The sequence below is a fragment of the Moschus berezovskii genome, chromosome 6 (genome assembly GCF_049115385.1).
Source record: "Moschus berezovskii isolate FMDL1 chromosome 6, NW_MosBer_1.0, whole genome shotgun sequence".
In the NCBI taxonomy this organism is placed as follows: Eukaryota; Metazoa; Chordata; class Mammalia; order Artiodactyla; family Moschidae; genus Moschus; species Moschus berezovskii.
The window spans coordinates 72,320,057-72,339,929 of NC_142465.1; the positions used below are offsets into that span (position 1 = coordinate 72,320,057).

At 40.6% G+C, this 19,873-nt stretch overlaps 1 protein-coding gene across 1 annotated transcript; it reads left to right on the top strand.

The window, feature by feature from the left end:
- The first annotated feature begins 145 nt into the window (after positions 1-145).
- Positions 146-18,738, top strand: HSP90B1 (heat shock protein 90 beta family member 1). Its single transcript, XM_055396809.2, has 18 exons — positions 146-320; positions 1,316-1,418; positions 2,088-2,229; positions 3,298-3,414; positions 4,448-4,779; positions 9,549-9,660; positions 9,887-10,006; positions 11,290-11,406; positions 13,118-13,255; positions 13,344-13,421; positions 13,554-13,619; positions 13,923-14,192; positions 14,453-14,698; positions 15,225-15,361; positions 16,882-16,960; positions 17,053-17,208; positions 17,481-17,603; positions 18,442-18,738. Exons 1-18 carry the CDS (start codon positions 272-274, stop codon positions 18,469-18,471), a joined length of 2,415 nt encoding a protein of 804 aa, XP_055252784.1. The 5' UTR covers positions 146-271; the 3' UTR covers positions 18,472-18,738.
- The last annotated feature ends 1,135 nt before the right edge of the window (positions 18,739-19,873 follow it).

A 19,873-nucleotide genomic window follows, 5' to 3' on the forward strand; every position in this document is an offset into this window, starting at 1 on the left:
GCTACCGCACCTGGACAACTCCGATTGGTGAACTACAGTCCCCCCCACGCGTCCCCATTGGGTACAGCGGGTGCGTGGTGCGGCACGATTGGTGGGTTCGTGTTTCCCGTCCCCCGCCCGCGAGAAGTGGGGGTGAAAAGCGGCCGGACCTGGTCGGGGGATAGTGGGCGGATCGCGGGGCTTGAGGTGTAAGCCTCGGAACTCCGGCGTAGGTGGGGGCGGAGGCGGCTCCTGAGATCAAAGGGGACTTGAGACTCACCGGCTGTGCGCCATGAGGGCCCTGTGGGTACTGGGCCTCTGCTGCGTCCTGCTGACCTTCGGTGAGTAATCCTGGAGGAGCGGGCACCCTGGGAGGCCCCCCACCCTCAAGCGCGGCCTCTTCTCGAAGGTTCTGGGGGCGTTGAGCCGGGGGGAGGGGGGTGGTAACAGAGTTAGGGTTTGGGCCGGTAGGGTGTCCATAGCTCTTCCTCGAAAGAGGTTCGGGGCATTTCCTTTACTGTCACCTTTCGGAAGCATAACAGGGGACCGGAGTCGTTTAAATCCCTTAAGATCTGGTATCCGCTCCTAACAGTCTCAGCCTCCTAGGAGTGGGGCCTCCCCTCGGGCTCGCGCCCCCCAAGAGCATCGCTTATGCCTTTTACGGACTTTTGTCAGCCGCCGCAACCTTTGATCATCAGAGTTTGAGGGCACCCCCCCCCCCGCCCCTAGTCTCCTCGCCAACGCGAGTTTCCTTTCTTAGCTGCTGGGCTGTGGAGCGTGGGGCCCTGGGGCAGCAGACCGGCAGCGTCAGCGGTTTGATTCACTTTTACTCTAGCTCCTTAAGGTCCTAAAATCTCTTATCACCTCTTCCCTTTCTCAGGCCCCTGGGCCCAATTTCAGTTCTCCTCGCTAGAGGTTGCATAAACCCTTTTTGCTTTCTGACCTGTGATATTGAAGGCCTAAGTTTTGGCCTGGTCAGTTGGGAGGCCTTGTCTCGGCCTGCGCGCAACACGTGTGAATGTAGAAAGGACCTGGTATCAAGTCGGCTAAACAGTATTTATAAGGGATCCCGGGGCTACCCTTTTAGAGGTTATGGACGCCTCTGTATTTAAAAATCTCCTGGGGGACCTCAGTGTCTGAACTGAAATAAGAAATATGCCGACTTGGGTTTACATCGGTTATTTAAACCAGTGGATCCATTCTTCCATCGCCCGCTCCAATATTTACCAAGGGAATTTTGCAACCCCTACCCCGGCCCTGTTCCGTCTTACTACTTCATGAGAAGTACGTGAAGCAACGACGTGTGAGCATTTTCTGATGTCAAATCTTCCTTCAGGGTCAGTGCGGGCTGACGATGAAGTGGATGTGGATGGAACAGTGGAAGAAGATCTGGGTAAAAGTAGAGAAGGCTCAAGGACAGATGATGAAGTAGTACAGAGGTTTGTGTTCTTCTGAACCTGTACATATAACCCCTTGGGAACCTGGAAGGCAGTAGCTTCTTTGTATCTCTTCTGCGAAGGCCCAGAAGTACTCTGAATTTAAATAGGTGAAAAATAAAAACATTAGGGGTAGCAACTGAGTGCATACATAGTATCTCCTGACTTTGCCCCTAAGAATGACTGGTCAGAATAAGATGAATTCCCTTGAAAACTATTTTGATAACTATTTCAGAATACTAGCACGATAGCCTTGCTAAGATCTTAGAAAAGACTGGTTTTATACTCAGTAAGTGTGTACACTTTGTAATTAAAAAGATTTATGTCCGTTGAGCAACGTTTTCATTCAGCCTTTTAGGACTTAAAACTTTGTACTCTTAGAAGCCAGAGTTTCCCTGGCGTGTGTCCCATGTGAGGGAACAGAAATGTGTGTGACTTTGCTTTATAGTAGAGGAAAATTGGGTTTAGTTTTCTGACAATTTTAAGCCTAGAGTATTTCTAGCTTGGTATTAAAAAGTAACCTATCATTGGAAAAATAATAGTGAGATGGTAGACTGGTCATATAAAGGTTTCCTTTTTACCCTTAAGACCATTGTGCTTTCATCACAGATGCTGTATTTTTGGAGGGAACTAAGTATTGCAGTATTAGTTGATCAATTTTTTTTTCCTCAGAGAGGAAGAAGCTATTCAGTTGGATGGATTAAATGCATCCCAAATAAGAGAACTTAGAGAGAAATCAGAAAAATTTGCCTTCCAAGCTGAAGTTAACAGAATGATGAAACTCATCATCAATTCATTGTATAAAAATAAAGAGGTAAGCAGCCCGTGGTTATGCTAATATTATTTTGTTTTTGTGTGGTAGCTAACTTGATGACTTTCATAGTTAATGTGCTTTGTTGCTGTTTAGTTGTGTCCTCCCTAAGCCATGTATGACTCTTTGTGACCCCATGGACTGTAGCCTACCAGGCTCCTCTGTCCATGGGATTTCCCAGGCAAAAATACTGGAGTGGGTTGCCATTTCCTTCTCCAGGGAATCTTCCTGACCCAGGAATCAAACCTGTAACTCCTGCCTTGGAGTCAGATTTCTTTACCACTGAACCACCAGGGAAGCCAATAGTTAATATACTTGCTGCTGCTACTGCTAAGTCACTTCAGTCGTGTCCGACTCAGTGTGACCCCATAGACAGAAGCCCACAAGGCTCCCCCGTCCCTGGGATTCTCCAGGCAAGAACACTGGAGTGGGTTGCCATTTCCTTCTCCAATGTGTGAAAGTGAAAAGTGAAAGTGAAGTTGCTCAGTCGTGTCCAACTCTTAGCGACCCCATGGACTGCAGCCTACCTGGCTCTTCCATCCTTGGGATTTTCTAGGCAAGAGTACTGGAGTGGCTTGCCATTGCCTTCTCCGAGTTAATATACTTACATAATGGTAATTCCAAGCAAACAGTTGTCAGTTTAAAGCCCCAGCATGTGCACGAATGGCTGCTAGATACCTATTTGTATTTGTGGGAAGGGGGAGAGCTTTTCCCTTCTTTCTCCCTTTCCTCTCCAGTTGTGTTCATGGCGTGCTGAATAGTTGTGAGTCTTAAGTACATTCGTACAAACTGAGCCTCAAGTGTTGAATACATTAAGGTCATTAAGAAGGGAAATAGAGTAGTAACTACTCTGACCAGTTCAAGTGTTCCATATAGTTGTTCCAGTCCTTTGTGTAAAGAACTGTATCTCTTTTTACCAAGAGAGTAAAGCCACCCTTCTACTATAATAAGTCTAGTCCTTAAAGAGAGTTTTTTCAGAGTACAGAGGAGAAATAAAATGAATTTGATGTTAAGTTTGATGTCATGTGTTTTGAGGCTAACTGAAGTGTATTAAATTCGGCTTCCATTTAGATTTTCCTGCGAGAACTGATTTCAAATGCTTCTGATGCTTTAGATAAGATAAGACTAATATCACTGACTGATGAAAATGCTCTTGCTGGAAATGAGGAGTTGACGGTTAAAATTAAGGTAAGCTTAGAACAATTTTAAAGTAGAAAGAACTCTTAGAGATAGGGAATCCATTGTCAGTCAAGGTAGACTAGGTTAGGGGCAGTAACAGTTAACTGCCGAGTGTCAGGGACTTAATCCAGGGGTCAGTCAAATATGGCCTGTGGGCCAAATCTGACCTGCTGCCTGTTTTTATAGATAAAGTTTTATTGGGACATAGCTATGCCCATTTGTGAATTATCAGTGACTGCTTTTGACAGAGACCGTATGGCCTACAAAGCCTAGGATACTCTCTGGTCCTTTTCCAGAAAAAGTTTGCCAACCCCTGGCTTAAGTCATTAATCACAGACTGCCTTGGGGCCTCTGCTTTGTATCATCCTCACCCTAGGACACAGGCTGATGGAGCAGCTGCCATCTGGAGTGTAGCTGGTTGCCATGGTGCAAAGAAAGCTTGGAGGGTCCCACACCAGTTAAAAGCTCCAGCTTGAAAGCCATGCTTCTGACTCCCACTTGTAACTCATTAGCCAGAACTCGTCACATGGCCTTAACCATCAGTGAGGGAAATATATTCCTGTAATACTTCGGGAAGGCAGAGAACCGGGAATATTTAGTGAAGAACATTGATCCCCACAGATTACAAAGACAGAAGTCATTTAAATTTCAGATCCTTTTATCTTCTATCAATGAAATAGAGAAAACATAAAATTTTATTTTTCTTAATTTTTTTTTTCCCCTTAAATAACTTGTTCTATTTAGGTCTGTCTCTGCCCATTGACATTTAGACTGGTCCTTGCCCTCTTACATTGATCAATACTTTATCAAATACGCTGAACTTAAAATTCTTCTCTGTGAAGAAAGATGTTTGTACTTAAGATGTGTGCTTTTGAAAAGACCATAAAATACTATCTGGAGAAGGGAAGGAGTTCAGTTTTTTTTCTGTATTGGAATTGATGTGCTTCAAAGCTGATAGCTTCTCAGTATATAGCTGAGTATTTCCTTTCCATATTGTGAGTATTAAGCAAGTGTAATTGTCTTGTTGTTGTCTTGGTTTTAGTGTGACAAGGAGAAGAACCTGCTCCACGTCACAGACACTGGTGTAGGAATGACCCGGGAGGAGTTGGTAAAAAACCTTGGCACCATAGCCAAGTCTGGGACAAGCGAGTTTTTAAACAAAATGACTGAGGCGCAAGAAGATGGCCAGTCAACGTCGGAACTGATTGGTCAGTTTGGTGTTGGTTTCTATTCTGCCTTCCTTGTGGCGGATAAAGTTATTGTCACGTCAAAACACAACAACGACACCCAGCACATCTGGGAGTCCGACTCCAATGAATTCTCTGTAATCGCTGACCCCAGGGGAAACACTCTCGGACGGGGAACAACCATTACGTGAGTATTACTCACTCCTAATGAGAATTAACAGCCATAGCCAGGTTCTTGACTCTCCAATTCTGGCTCTCTGAGCCAATGGCCTATTTTGGGCCTTAATTTCTTTGCCTGTAAAAATGAGGAATGTGAAACCAGTTCTCATCACGTTAAGTATTTTGAGACCTTGCTAGGGACCGGACCCAGAGTTATGGTGGCTGCTGTCAATGGAGGGCATCAAGTAGGAAGGGTTAGCTCTTCTGGCATCCGAGGACTCACAGACAGGTGGCTTGTCCAGGTTTCCCAGGGAAGCGGGACTCAGAAAAGTGGTGGCAGTCTGTGGAGCATCGTGGATAAGGGCATGGTGATACAATGTGTTCACAGGTTTCAAGGAATGCATTTCAGGCGGTGGCAGTTACTCATTGAAATTGTAATGAAATTTTTAAAGTTTTCTGAAGGTGGTGTGGAGGATGGCAGGGCCAGTTGAGAAGAGACTCTCAGTAACCTGGGTAACCGTTGAAAATATTCAAGATTGTAACTAGGGTTGGGGGAGGGTTAGAGAGAACAGGTACAGATAAAGGACTTGAAAGAGAGTTATGAAAGTTCTTTGGAAGAAAATGTCTCACTGGAGGATAGTTAGATCTTGCCTGGTGGCTCAGATGGTAAAGAATCTGCTTGCAATGCCAAGACCCTTATTCAGTCCCTGGGTTGGGAGGATCCCCTGGAGAGGGAATGACTACCCTTTCCAGTATTCTTGCCTGGAGAATCCCATGGACCGAGGAGCCAGGCAATGCATGGGATTGCAAAGGGTCAGACATGACTGAGGATAGTTACAAGTCATCGAATTTGAAGTGGAATTTAAGTTGCCACCTTTGGGGGTGGGGGGCTGCATTGAGTTACAAGGGCTTCTCTTACTGTGGAGCACAGGCTCTCAAGTACATGGGCTCAGTGGTTGCCATGCATGGGCTTCTCTTGTTGCAGTACACGGGTTCTCCAGTTACTTAGTTGCCCCAAGGCGTGTGGGATCTGATCTTGAGTTCCTCAACTAGGGTTCAAACTCGCATCTCCTACAGTAGAAGCTTGGAATCTTAAATCACTGGACCTCCAGGGAAATCCCAAGCCAGTAACTGTTGGTGTAAACAAGGCAGATCTTAGGCCCAGTATCTCCCGGTGCTTACAGCACTGTGAAGTGTGAAGTCGACAGGAGACAGGACAGCTTTCTTGCTTTTGTTTTTTTTTCTCCATCATAGAGATAAAGAAATTCCAATTTAGAAGTCAGTTGACTTACCCAGTTCTGCCAAGTGAAAATGTGCCCACAGCCCTGCTTTTTCCTTTTTTTTTCTTAATTCAGTTTAAAATTTTCTCAATATTACTGATTTTTAAATATGCAAGTAGGAAACAAACATATATCTTATCATTTCAACAGATTTTCTTCATCCCAGAAGACATTTTTTGCCTTCACTGTCACAGATTTTCCTTCAATAAAAACTAGACAACTGCATTTTAGTATTTTTACTAATTTTTCATTCTAAACTTACCTTTTCTTACCTTTGTTATTAACATTGACATATCCTGGTCTCTTTAGGAGGCATCACTGATAGTTATACCCAAGTGCCCTTTCTGTTAGGTGGTAGGAGAATACAGGTAAATCACATCTCTTAACTAGAAAGACAGAAAATGATGTCCCAAGAGGTGTTCGTGTCTTGTGTTGCTAAGAGACAGGTGAGATGGCTAGATATAAGTTCCACACGAGCAAGCATTTTGTTGATACTTCATTCTCAGTGCCTAATGTGTGACTGGCAGATACCTGTATGAATGGATAAAGGTCATCAGGACAGTTTTCATGAAGTAGTATGGATGGTTGGTCAGTAAATGAAACTTTACAACAGGTTCTCCTTTCCTTGGGCAAAATTGCCTTTTTTCTTCAAGGCCTCCCCCACCAATTCACTCAGTGGATACTCGTTTGAATGTCTATTAACTGCTAGAGTTTAGGGCTACAGTGGAGAAGAAGACAGTGGCTGTTCCTCCTTTCACATGGCTCATTCAACTAAGAAAGAAAACACATGAAATAATTTCAGAATGGCAAATGCCAGAAAGGAAGCTAAGGGACAACCCCCTTATCAGAAGGTCTTTCTGAAATGGTTTTGCGTTAGATTCAGACGTTCTAGGCAGCAAGCACTGCACGTTGGACAGTTTCAGAAGCACATTTGAGGAACTGAAAGTCTAGAATGGCCAAAGGGAAAAGAGCAAAGGCAAGGAAGTGGCAAGGTCAAGATCTTACCCTGCCTGCATGTTACTTCATCTTAATATTGGACCAGTAAAGTAGAGGCTGTCAGACAATTATTTGCTCCCTACTCATGTTCTTACCCCTAATGAGCCACCACTTATGACAGATTTAGTGAAGAATAAATGAGATCATGAAATCAGCATCTTGTAAATGCTAACATAAAATGGCTTCTGCCCCTCCTCCTATCATGAAGGGAGTATTCTACGTTTCTCCCTAAAGCTAGTCACTGCTTCTCATCTGTTGTCTCTTACGCCATCTCCTCAGAGATGAGAGAATTAATTACTACTGCATCTTTTAAAGTCAGCCTTTCCTGAACACCTTCCTCTTTGCCATCAAAGTGTAAACATATTGAAGTCTCTCTGGGAGAAGGAGGGGCAGGCAGGTGATGCACCTTTCTGCTGTCAGGCACATTCGTGCTCTTTTTCTTTCCCATCTACTGTTGGGCATTTAGAAAAAGCATACTTGACTTTGCTGCTACTTCACCTTCTGTTCCCCCCTCACCCCATGGTATTTTTTACCTTATTCACCACTTTTCCATTGAAATAAATTACCAGTATTCCTTGTTACTAAATCCAGTGGATTCAGGCTTATTTTAGTTGTTGTGATCCCCAGCAGTAGCTTCTCTCTTTTTTCGGGGAGCGGGGGCGGAGTTTTTCTTTTGTGTTTTCTACAGAATTTGCATTTTACTGCTCACTCCTTAAAACAGTCCACTCAGTACCTAGCATCATTTTTTTTTTCCTTTGCCTGTTTCTTAAATGTTGATAGTCTCTTTTCTTCAGAAGTTCAGTTTCAGCCCTCTATGTCCTGTGTCCATCATGCAGTCTTAACCACTGTTGTGGATTCGGGCTGCACTTCCTTCTCAGGGTTCTCTAATCAGGAGTCAGCTAGTAAATATTTAAAGCTCATGAACTATAGGATCTGTGACATGTCAGAACTCTCTTATCAATAGTTTGAAAGCAGCCATAGACAGTATATGATGAGGTTGTGTCCTGATGAAATTTCTTGTGAGTTGCAACCAGAGTTTGCCAACCCCTGGTCTAGATCTTTCTACTGGGTTCTAGGCTTATATGTCCAATTGCCTCTTGAATACCTGACTAAGATGTCTAATCATCAGCTTCAATTTGCATCCAAAACTGATGCAACTTGGTACCAATCTGGGATCACTAGTATGTATACTCCAAGGCCAGAGGTTGAGTCCCCTCACTAGGCTGTGTCATCATGTACTGTGTACTTGCTGGAAAGTCCTCCTAAACTATATGCTTTTTGAGGCAAGGAGGGGACCATGGATACAACATTCTCCATTTTTATTGAGAGCGCAAACATCAAGATATGGGCTACCCACTGTGTTTGAGAGTATGATGTTGGCTGTTACTTTTGGTGGATGGAGGAGATGTTTGCAGAAAGGGTGGTAAGGAAGAAGAGGAAGCAGTGCTACAGTTTTTGGTACTGTAATTATCTCAATCAGTGCTGTTCCCGATAGAACTTTCTGTGGTAGACATGGTCCTTTCACTATTCTGTCCAGTATGGCAGCTACTTGCTACATGTGACTGTTGACTTGGAATGTGGCGATTTAACTAAAGAACTGACTTTAACTGTTATGACTATAACTATTTATAACTGACTTTTAACTATTAACAAATAGTCACATGTAACAGGTGGGTGGCTCCTGTTTAGTACAAATATAAACAGTAGTTCAGATTAGTGTTCTAGCTATTATTTTAAAATAAATGTATTTATTTGTTTTTGACTATGCCGGGTCCCTGTTGCTGCGCAGGCTTTAATGTGGTTGCGGTGAACAGGGGCTACGCTCTAGTCATGGTGCGTGGGCTTCTCACTGCTTCTCACTCAGTGGCTTCTCTTGTAGAACAGGGGCTCTAGGGCACGTGGGCTCAGTAGTTGCAGTGCCCAGGCTCTAGAGTACAGGATCAGTAGTTGTGGTGTACAGGCTTAGTTGTTCCACGGCATGTGGGATCTTCCTGGATCAGGGATCAAAACCATGACTCTTGGATTGGCATGTGAATTCTTTACTGCTGAGCCATCAGAGATGCCCTCTAGCTTTTTCTTAAGGAACATGTTTTTATTAGGGGTTAACTGTCTACAGTATGTAATCAGTTGATTTCTAGGGAAGCTAGCAGAGTGCAAATGATTCTACTTTTCTCCAGAATGTTGCAGCGATTTTCTACCTTCAGATAGCTTAAGATTTCTGTTCTTATAATGAAAAAAATCCGGCACATAGAGGAGATTGGAAACCTTTTCATTTTTTGCTTATAATGAAGAATGTTTTCCACTTGAAGGGAGTGCAAGAAAGATTCTTTCTTTTACCATACCCATATTTGGTATATTTAGTTCACTAACCTTTACTGGTGATAAGAGTTCTTAACGTGAATAATGGGGACTTTATGGGTTATGCACAGTTGGCTATTATAGTCAAATGAATATTTACACAAATTTATAATCAGAACTTTTAAACAATGATGTGTCTCTAAATGTCTTATTTTCCTTGCAGCCTTGTTTTAAAAGAAGAAGCATCTGATTACCTTGAATTGGATACAATTAAAAACCTCGTGAAAAAATATTCACAGTTCATAAACTTTCCTATTTATGTATGGAGCAGCAAGGTAAATTTATATGAATAAAGTTTATATATGTATATTACCATGAACATATTTAAATATTTAACACATAAAGAATGAAGGTTAAATGTGGTTCTTCCAATGCAGGATACTCAGTATTTTCTTACTGAAGACTATTTTTTTGAGCTGTAATTTTGTTTCATATCTTATAGATAAGATCAAGAATTAGGAAACATGAGCTTAACCATCATTCTATTTTCTACATAAACAGACTGAAACAGTTGAGGAACCTGCCGAAGAAGAAGAAGCAGCAAAAGAAGATAAAGAAGAATCTGATGATGAAGCTGCAGTAGAAGAAGAAGAAGACGAAAAGAAACCAAAAACTAAAAAAGTAAGCCCAGGTCATCATCCTACTTAAAATACTGTTTAGGTTATACAGTGCCAGATTCCTAGAAAAAGGGGTAAGTTTTCTTGTTGCAGGAGAGGGGATTGGGTTAGAGGAAGGTGGTCAAAAGATACAGAGTTCCAGTTATAAATGAGCACTAAGGATGTAAGACACAGTGTGATGGAGCCAACACTGCTCTGTGATGAATAGGAAAGCTGTTAAGAGTCTTAATTCCTGAGAGTTCTCATTATAAGATTTTTTCTTTCGGTCCATTTCTTAAAATTGTTTGTTTATTCTTTTATTTTCAGACTTCTATATATTGCCCAGGACTGGTGGCCTATGATAAGTTTTGAATTTTAAAATCTTGAAATCGTTTTGCATCTTCTTTTGTCACATAGATACAAACTATTAAATTAATTCTCTGGTCTGCTCAGGTAGCAGAGTAGGTAGAAGTAATGGTGGATTTTGAGAAATACGTAAGATGTTGGATTTCTGTTAAGTCATGAAATAGAAATACATAATATGTATATCCTTCTAACCTCAAAACATATATTCAAGCAATAACATTTTAGCTAGTTACAAATAACTGAAAAAAATCTTAATTGGATTGTTACCAATTATTACGATAACCATTTGCCTTTGTTGTATTAAATATCAGTCTTAAATATTTAGAGAGATACTTTAAAAAAAAAATTTTTTTTTTTTTTTAATTTTAAATATTTATTTGGCTGTTACAGGTCTCAGTTGTGGAGCCTAGGCTTAGTTGCTTCATGGCATGTGGGATCTTCCCAGACCAGGGATCGAACCAGTGTCCCTTGAATTGCAAGGCAGATTCTTAACCACTGAACCACCAGAGAAGCGCTTTAAAAAAAATGTTGATCCATTTGGCAGGAACCATATTACAATAGAGATACCCTATATTAATATTATTTTGAAATGTTCTAAAGCTGTAGTTATTGTAGTATAACTATTGATACCGTTGGTGTAACTGTTGCTGCTGCTAAGTCACTTCAGTCGTGTTCGACTCTGTGCGATCCCATAGACGGCAGCCCACCAGGCTCCCCTGTCCCTGGGATCCTCCAGGCAAGAACACTGGAGTGGGTTGCTATTTCCTTCTCCAATGCATGAAAGTGAAGTCGCTCAGTCATGTCCGACTCTTAGCGACCCCATGGACTGCAGCTTACCAGGCTCCTCCGTCCATGGGATTTTCCAGGCAAGAGTACTAGAGTGGGCTGCCATTGCCTTCTCTGTAACTGTTAGGAGAAACTAATCAAAGACTGTAATTTCAGGTTGAAAAAACTGTCTGGGATTGGGAACTGATGAATGATATCAAACCCATATGGCAGAGACCATCAAAAGAAGTAGAGGAGGATGAATACAAAGCTTTCTACAAATCATTTTCAAAGGTAAATGTTATTTTAGAATAATGTGATAAGAAAACATCCCTATATCAAAAATAGGTTTAAAAACAGGTTTATAACCATTTCAACACAACCAGTTTCCTTTTTAATCCTATGTGTTTTATGCATTAAAAACTTTACTCTGAGATGGAATCTGTAGGCTTCACTAGATCACCAAGGGAATACGCTACAAAAAAGATTAAGAACCACCTACGTCAGTTGATGCTTGATTTTCGCTACAGAACCTGTAAGGCACAAAATCACGCTATTGAATGTCTTTTATCATAATCTTAAAGGCTTGTTTACAACATCAAACATTTATTTTGAGGCCATGCCTAGAAATGATGACTAAATCTGTTGACTTGCCTTTTTTTTTCTTTTACTGATCATTTCTGATAACATTTCTTATATATCATTTCTTATAACTCCAAAACTAGCTTTGACTAAGATGGTTGCAAGTTAATGTTTTCTAGACAGCATTTTGTACAAATAGAACAATTTAGTGAACTTAGCGTGGCTAGAGAAAACTATGTCCATCATGCAGTCTTAACCACTGTTGTGGATTCAGGCTGCAGCTCCTTCTTGGTGTTCTCTAATCTATATTTTTAGCCTAGATCAGGAATCAGTAGACCTTTAATTAAAGGGTCAGCTAGTAAATATTTTAAGCTCATGAACTATAGGATCTGTGACATGTCAGAATTCTCCTATCCATAGTTTGAAAGCAGCCATAGACAGTATATGATGAGGTTGTGTCCTGATGAAATTTCTTGTGAGTGGCACCCAGAGTTTACCAACCCCCGGTCTAGATCTCGCTACTGGACTCTGATTGTCTTTGTTCTTTATTCTTTATTCCATCTGCTGACTTGTTACTTAACCTTTGTTTCCCTTACATTAACATCCAACTACCCTTTAAGCTTTACCTCTAGAAACTTTCCCTTGGTTCTGCCTCCTTTTTCATTCTTGTGTACCCTAAAATCCTAGCATATACAGTGGTACTTTCATCTTAACACCTATATTAGAAATATGTGAGCAGTGTGTGATTTTAAGTCTTTTAGAGTCTACATTAAAAAAATTGAAACAGGCCAAGTTAACTTTTAATAGTATATTTTTTTAACCCAGTATATCCAATAGTATTTCAACAGGTAATCGATACAAAAAATTGGCCCTTTTTGGTTTTTTGGTTTGATTGGGGATCAAAGTCTGGTGTATGTCTTACACTGACCAACACATCTCAGTGTGGACTAGCTACATTTCAGGTGGTCAGTATGGATAATATAGGAATTTTCTGTCCTTACATACCTCTTTGATCCACTGCTGCAGTCCAAGTTTCTTGAAAGAAATCTGTTGCCGAGTGCTTTTTTAGTTGAACAGTAGTCACGAAATTTCTTATGTCATTTTGTCATTTAGACAGTATGGTGGTTTTCTTGCCCTGTCCTCTGATGTGTGTAGAACCTAGACTCAGCCATCCTTCCCAGGGGTAGGCAATAGAGAAACGTTATTGACAGCCACATCACAATAGCCGTGTCCAGCCAGTTAGAAGAGCAGTCTTAACTGTTTCTTCTTCCCTCTTTGCCTTCCTCTCCCCTTCACTTTTTTGGTAAGGGGACTTTTTTGTTAGTTGACTGTTAAACTACATGTATACCACACCATATATTGCTTCGCCTTTGCACTGCCTTTTCCTCGTGCCTTTTGAATGACCAAAAAACCAACTTTCTAGGAAAGCGATGACCCTATGGCATATATTCACTTTACTGCTGAAGGGGAAGTTACCTTCAAGTCAATTTTATTCGTACCCACATCTGCCCCACGTGGTCTGTTTGATGAATATGGATCCAAGAAGAGTGATTACATTAAGGTGAGTTTTTAAATCATATAAATTGAGTTTAAAATTTGGAAGCATGATTTCCAGAAAGTGACCTTTGTTTTTTTGGTCTCCGCTTTAGCTGTATGTGCGCCGCGTATTCATCACAGATGACTTCCATGATATGATGCCCAAGTACCTGAATTTTGTCAAGGGTGTTGTAAGTATCTGGAGGTTATTGGGGGAAGAGGGGAGTAGAATGGGGGTCTGAAAGTGGGGTTTTTTTGGTCGGTTGGTTGGTTCTGTTTTTCTCTGATGTTTGTATTGCTCACTGAACTTTTGCTGTCTGCAGGTGGACTCGGATGATCTCCCCTTGAATGTTTCCCGTGAGACTCTTCAGCAACATAAACTGCTTAAGGTGAGTGCCTTAAAAATGTTCAAACATAGAAGTTGAAAGAGCCTTCCATTGAACACCCATATATATGTACTACCTGGTCTAAAGTTAGAATATAAACATGAAAGCAATCTTGTAACTGTTGCCAGTGACAGCTTAAGTTTCCATTCAGTCTGACACAGGAATACTTGACCATTCCTTGCCCTCCTTCATAAATACCAGTGTCTTTGTATCTTTCTCCACTACTCCCCTGCTACCTTATATAGTGTAGGTTCTCAAAAGTTTGTGATGAAGTTCTCTAACGAGTTATTCTGTCATTTTGTTTAGGTGATTAGAAAGAAGCTTGTCCGTAAAACTCTGGACATGATCAAGAAGATTGCTGATGAGAAATACAATGATACTTTTTGGAAAGAATTTGGTACCAACATCAAGCTTGGCGTGATAGAAGATCACTCAAATCGAACACGTCTTGCCAAACTTCTTAGATTCCAGTCTTCTCATCATCCAAGTGACATTACTAGTCTAGACCAGTATGTGGAAAGAATGAAGGAGAAGCAGGACAAAATCTACTTCATGGCTGGGGCCAGCAGGAAAGAGGTGAGAGAACTTCAGCTGGTCTGCTGTGTAGCTGGGGATTGATTTATAGCCAACTCTTGAGAGGAAAAAGGAAAATTTGTAAACCAAAATAGCTCTGAGACGTGGTCAGTCACTGACAGGAAAAAAGTCATTTGTATTCTCTGCACCTCTTAATTCCCCACCCATAAAACGGGACTGCTGGTACTCTAACCGTACCTACTTGGACAAAGGAAACATACTAAGGCCAAACTGGAAATTTGGTATTTCTCTCAATTTTGTAGGCCGAATCTTCTCCCTTTGTTGAGCGACTTCTGAAAAAGGGCTATGAAGTGATTTATCTCACAGAACCTGTGGACGAATACTGCATTCAGGCTCTTCCCGAGTTTGACGGGAAGAGGTTCCAGAATGTTGCCAAGGAAGGAGTGAAATTTGATGAAAGTGAGAAAAGTAAGGAGAGTCGTGAAGCAGTTGAGAAAGAATTTGAGCCTCTGCTAAACTGGATGAAAGATAAAGCCCTCAAGGACAAGGTATTATGGAAATTAGAAACACTGAAAATTTTAGCATCTGTGTTTTAAACAATTGTTTTGTTAGCAAATTAAACTTTGTAACTGGTTACTTTTGTAGTCATTAAAAGTTATACCAAAAAAAAGTTATACAGAACACTTAATATTGTAGTTACATTATTGGAAGGACAAGCTTAAAATTGATGAACTGAAGAATTACAGTGATATGTGATTATTCTGTATGTAGGTAGTTTTTTTTTCTTTGTAACTGAAAGTTTTTCATAATTTAATATTTTCTTTACAATAGTTTAAATTTTTACAGGTTAAACTTAAGTTGTATATGTTTTTGAAAGTTGGTGTTTAAGTATTTCTGACTAAGAAATTCAGTTATGAAATGACAGTTTTCCTAAGAATCTGAATGAGAGGTACTTTTCTGATCTGCCTGTTTATGATCTTAAGTGATGAGTCCTTAAGGAGTTGAAATGCAATTACTTGACTACCTTAACTGTTGATATTTAGAGATAACTAAATTTCATTTTCTCCTCCAAAGATCGAGAAGGCTGTGGTGTCTCAGCGCCTGACAGAGTCTCCATGTGCTCTTGTAGCCAGCCAGTACGGGTGGTCTGGCAACATGGAGAGAATCATGAAAGCCCAGGCATACCAGACAGGCAAGGACATCTCAACCAAGTAAGCATCCTCAGGGAAGGCCCTGCCAGGATGTAAGCTCTCACCCAGCCTCCCTTTAGAAGATAACACAGCTTCTACACAAAGAACTGATAGGTTTTAAGTGTCTACCACTCTCCATTATAGAGAAGTTGACAAAACGATAGATTACTAAAGAAAAGATCTTGCACTTGTGATTAATATTTAGTGTTTTATATACAGATGGAAATTTTCTTAATCTGTTACACAGAATGTCTTTCAGCATTAGATTTTCTGCTTGGCCTAGTATCTGGACTGCCTTTACATTTTCAGATGATAGTTAAAGGTGAAGTTAATGACAGTTACATTTCTTAAGTTAAATCCTTCTTAATTACCCCTTCTACCCCCAAGTGGTATTCTCCACTAAATACACGGTAGAAGATGCACAACCAGCAATTGAACTCAAGGACCAAGTACTGGAGGTACACTAGGTCTTTGGTACCCTTTATTTTCAAGAAATATGTATTTCAGGTTTATATTTGAATGTAACAATAGTTTTGAAAATGACTTCTTCCTTGCTTTTATTCTCTCTTCTACCTGGACTATCTTCTTACTAGCTACCTATTATCACACTTTTTTCCCCCAAACCTAGCTTAAGGATTCTTCCCCTAAGTGTAGTTTCCATTGTCACAATCCCTAAACTCCATTTAAAAATACCTATATTTCATAATTAGCATGGCTTACCAGTGTATAATATTTATAAAATCAAATGTCAAAGTGCTGTTTTATTTGTCTTGTACCTTGACTAGATTGTAAATGTCAGATGGAAAATGGGTTTCTGCTTATATTCCATTGCAACAGTACAGTAGCCATTTAAGTCCATCTTTTCAGTCATTCATTAACAGGATGGTACCTTCTATCCAACAAACATTTAGCACCTACTGTGTCTATGTACTGATGCTCTACAGTAGACGTCACTACTGTCTTTTGCAATGTTCAGACTAGTCAGGATTGAGAAATCAAGGCATCATTCTGTAAGCCCTGTGTGTATGATAGGTATGCCAAGATGTAGGGAGAAGGGTTCCTTCCTGTTCTCAGCCTGCAACTGTAGAAGGGAGAGCAGTCATGGAGGACAGGTAGGACACTAACAATGATGAAGGTATACCCAGAATGCATTGCAGCCAAGCTTAGTGAAAAGATGCCATTTTTCTTAGAACCATATTGGTTGAGGCATCATGGAGAAGGTGTTAACTTGAGCGGCACCCAGAGCCTGTTCTGTTCCAGAACTCTGGGGAGACACAGCTGCAATTAAGATAGTGAATACATTAAGAGGGGATGAACAGGACATTAAATCAGTTCATTAGTAAATAAAGTAGTTCTTTATTGTACTATTTGATCTAACCATGCACATTGCCCTTTAAAAGGGAAAGCATGATTTAACAATATGTAAGCATGTCTTGATTTTTAAAAAGTTATCTAATTATGTAAGTTATACTAGAATATGGGAAATGTATGGACCCTCAAATTTGATATATTTGTTAACGTTCATTTTTACTCTGTAACAGTTATTATGCCAGCCAGAAGAAAACATTTGAAATTAACCCCAGACACCCACTGATCAGAGACATGCTTCGAAGAGTTAAGGTGAGCGATATCGCGGCCTTACTCCTCTGTCTTTTAAAAATTTGACTTCTTTGGATCCTTTAGAATAAAGTATGTGACTCCTTCCATTTCAGGAAGATGAAGATGACAAAACTGTTTCGGATCTTGCTGTGGTTTTGTTTGAAACAGCAACACTGCGGTCAGGGTATCTTTTACCAGACACTAAAGCATATGGAGACAGAATAGAAAGAATGCTTCGCCTCAGCTTAAACATCGACCCTGATGCAAAGGTTTGATGTAACTTACTGAATGTTTGAGTCCTGGTATCAAGCACTGTGCTAAAAATGAGAAATTTCCCCTTTTGCATCCATTTTCTTTTCTTGCCTATCTCCCTTTGTTAGCTTGACTGTTAACTCTTAACTATAGGGTTTCCTCTGTAGTTTTGTAGTTAACAGAATTAACCGAAGCAAAGTTAATTATGATCTTACACATTTAAATGAGTAAAATGAACACAGAGCCAAGGTGTTTGATGCATTAATGGGCTCATAAATGTTGCCCTTAGGTTGAAGAAGAACCCGAAGAAGAACCTGAAGAAACAACAGAGGACACTGCAGAAGACACAGAGCAAGACGAAGAGGAAGAGATGGATGCAGGAACAGATGAGGAGGAACAGGAAACAGCAGAGGTAGAGCAAACCGAGAGGGGGACTTGCATTTTTAGTTCTTGAAAGTCAGAACTATTGCCAAAGTCAAGGAATAGGCATCTAACATCAAATTCAAAAGTGGGAACAAATCATTTTTTTATTTAAAGTGTGTATTTTGATCCTCCCCACTGCCTTTACTTCCTTAGTTTAGCCATCCATTCTTTCTATTTTTAAACAGGGAAGGAGTCTAGGGAGGCAGGGACTGGCAGCTGCAATTTTATTAAATCTCTTTATTGGCTGTGCTGGGTGTTTGCTGCTGTGCGGACTTTCTGTAGCTGTGGAGAGCAGGCGCTTACTCTCCTCATCGCAGTGGCTCCTTTCGTTGCAAAGCAGGGGCTTCAGTAGTTCGCAGCATGTGGGCTCAGTAGCTGGGGCTTCCGGGCTCCAAAGCACAGACTCAGCAGTTGTGGCTCAGCTGCTCTGTGGCATGTGGGACACTCCCAGCTCAGGAATCAAAACCCATGTCTCCTGCACTGGCAAATGGATTCTTTATTCCTGAGCCACCAGGGAAGTCCTCGCCATCCATTCTTGAGGTGTTTTTAAGCAGATTATTCCTTAATCCACGGTGCTTCCATGTTCTTTGCCATTTGCCTCTGCCTTACAGTAACATTAACCTGTTTCAAATTTTTGATTGTTCAGGGACTATTGATCTTATTGGGTTCTAGGTTATTTTGCAGATTACCAAGCTGAGATTCTAGCCTATAGATCAGATAATGGAAATAGGCTGGATCTATTTCCATTTTTTCCATACATGAACCTTTGGTGAGCAAAGGTTTGTTGTGCTAGTTTTTAATGTATTTTGATTTTTCTGTTTTCACAGAAATCTACAGCTGAAAAAGATGAACTGTAAATTATACTCTTACCATTTGGATCCTGTGTGGAGAGGGAATGTGAAGTTTTTTGGGAGAGACTTGTTTTGGATGTGTCCCCCACCCCCACCCTCAGCCCCCTTCTCCTCTGCACTGTAAAATGTTGGGATTGTGGGTCACAGGAAGAAATGGGTTTTTTAGTTGAATTTTTTTTAACATTCCTCATGAATGTAAATTTGTACTATTTAACTGACTATTCTTGGTGTAAAATCTTGTCATGTGTATAAAAATAAAAAAGATCCCAAATATCCAGTGTCTTGCTTGTCTTTTTATAATTCATTGTATAGAGCTCCCTGATACTTGGTTTTTCTTCCAGTTTTTTGGTGATATACAGCATAATGTCTTGACTTATGTACATCAGGAAATGACACAAGTAGTGAACATCCATCATGTCATATAGATATAAAATAAAGTAGTTCTTAGATCCTGTGTCCTGGGTTTTCTTCTTAGAAAAGTAATGCATACTTAAGAAAAGTGGCTTTTAAAATTATTCTTAAAAATCAGTCATAGAAGGGACATACTCTTCTTTACAGAATTCCAAATAGTACATTAGATGCTACCCCTTCCAGGAAGTGGGGCTGAATCCTTTACTTTTTGAATGGTGGTTGGATTTAATGACTGTCTTCTAGAGTGTAGGAAGCAGGAAACAGTAACTTTAGAGCAGAAAACCTTGGCAGATGCAACCATGATAACCATGCTCAAGGTTCGTATCAGCCAGTGATGTCATGTACCCCCTGACGTATGAAGGAGGGTACTTCATCTCTGGTATTCTTCAAAAACTCAACCTAACCTAGAATATGTGAACAGTACTCCTCCAAATTTTTTAAGGTCAAAACTAAAGCCTCACAGGAGGCAACTAAGGAGACATGGCAACTAAATGTCATAGTAACCTGGATGGATGAAAGCTGGGGAAATCCAGAATCAGACAGTACATTGGTTCCTTAGCTCTGGCATGTGTGATCTGTACCATGGTCGTGTTACATGAGGGCATTCACGGAAACGGAGAGGGATTTGGGAACTGTGCTGTCTTGGCAGTTTTCCTGTAAATCTAAACTTCAAAAGAATTCAAACCCTAATCCTATTAATAGCACTTTTCAAATTTAGAGAAATACTAACCTCTCTAAGCACACATGGTCAATGTCACTTTTATTATATCTAATTTATAATCTGCATTTGCCATTATAGTCAAGCTTATTCAGAGAAATAAGCCACAATTATAAGGGCAAGAGACTGCACCTACACTCTATCAAACTACATTACAAAAGGTGATGATATAAACTGGCAGTTTTCAAGATTAACTGGTCAAACCATAACTAAATCAGTTAACATCTACTGAGCACTTCCTCTTGCAGTTTGTATTGGGTGCTTAAACAGTTTCACTCA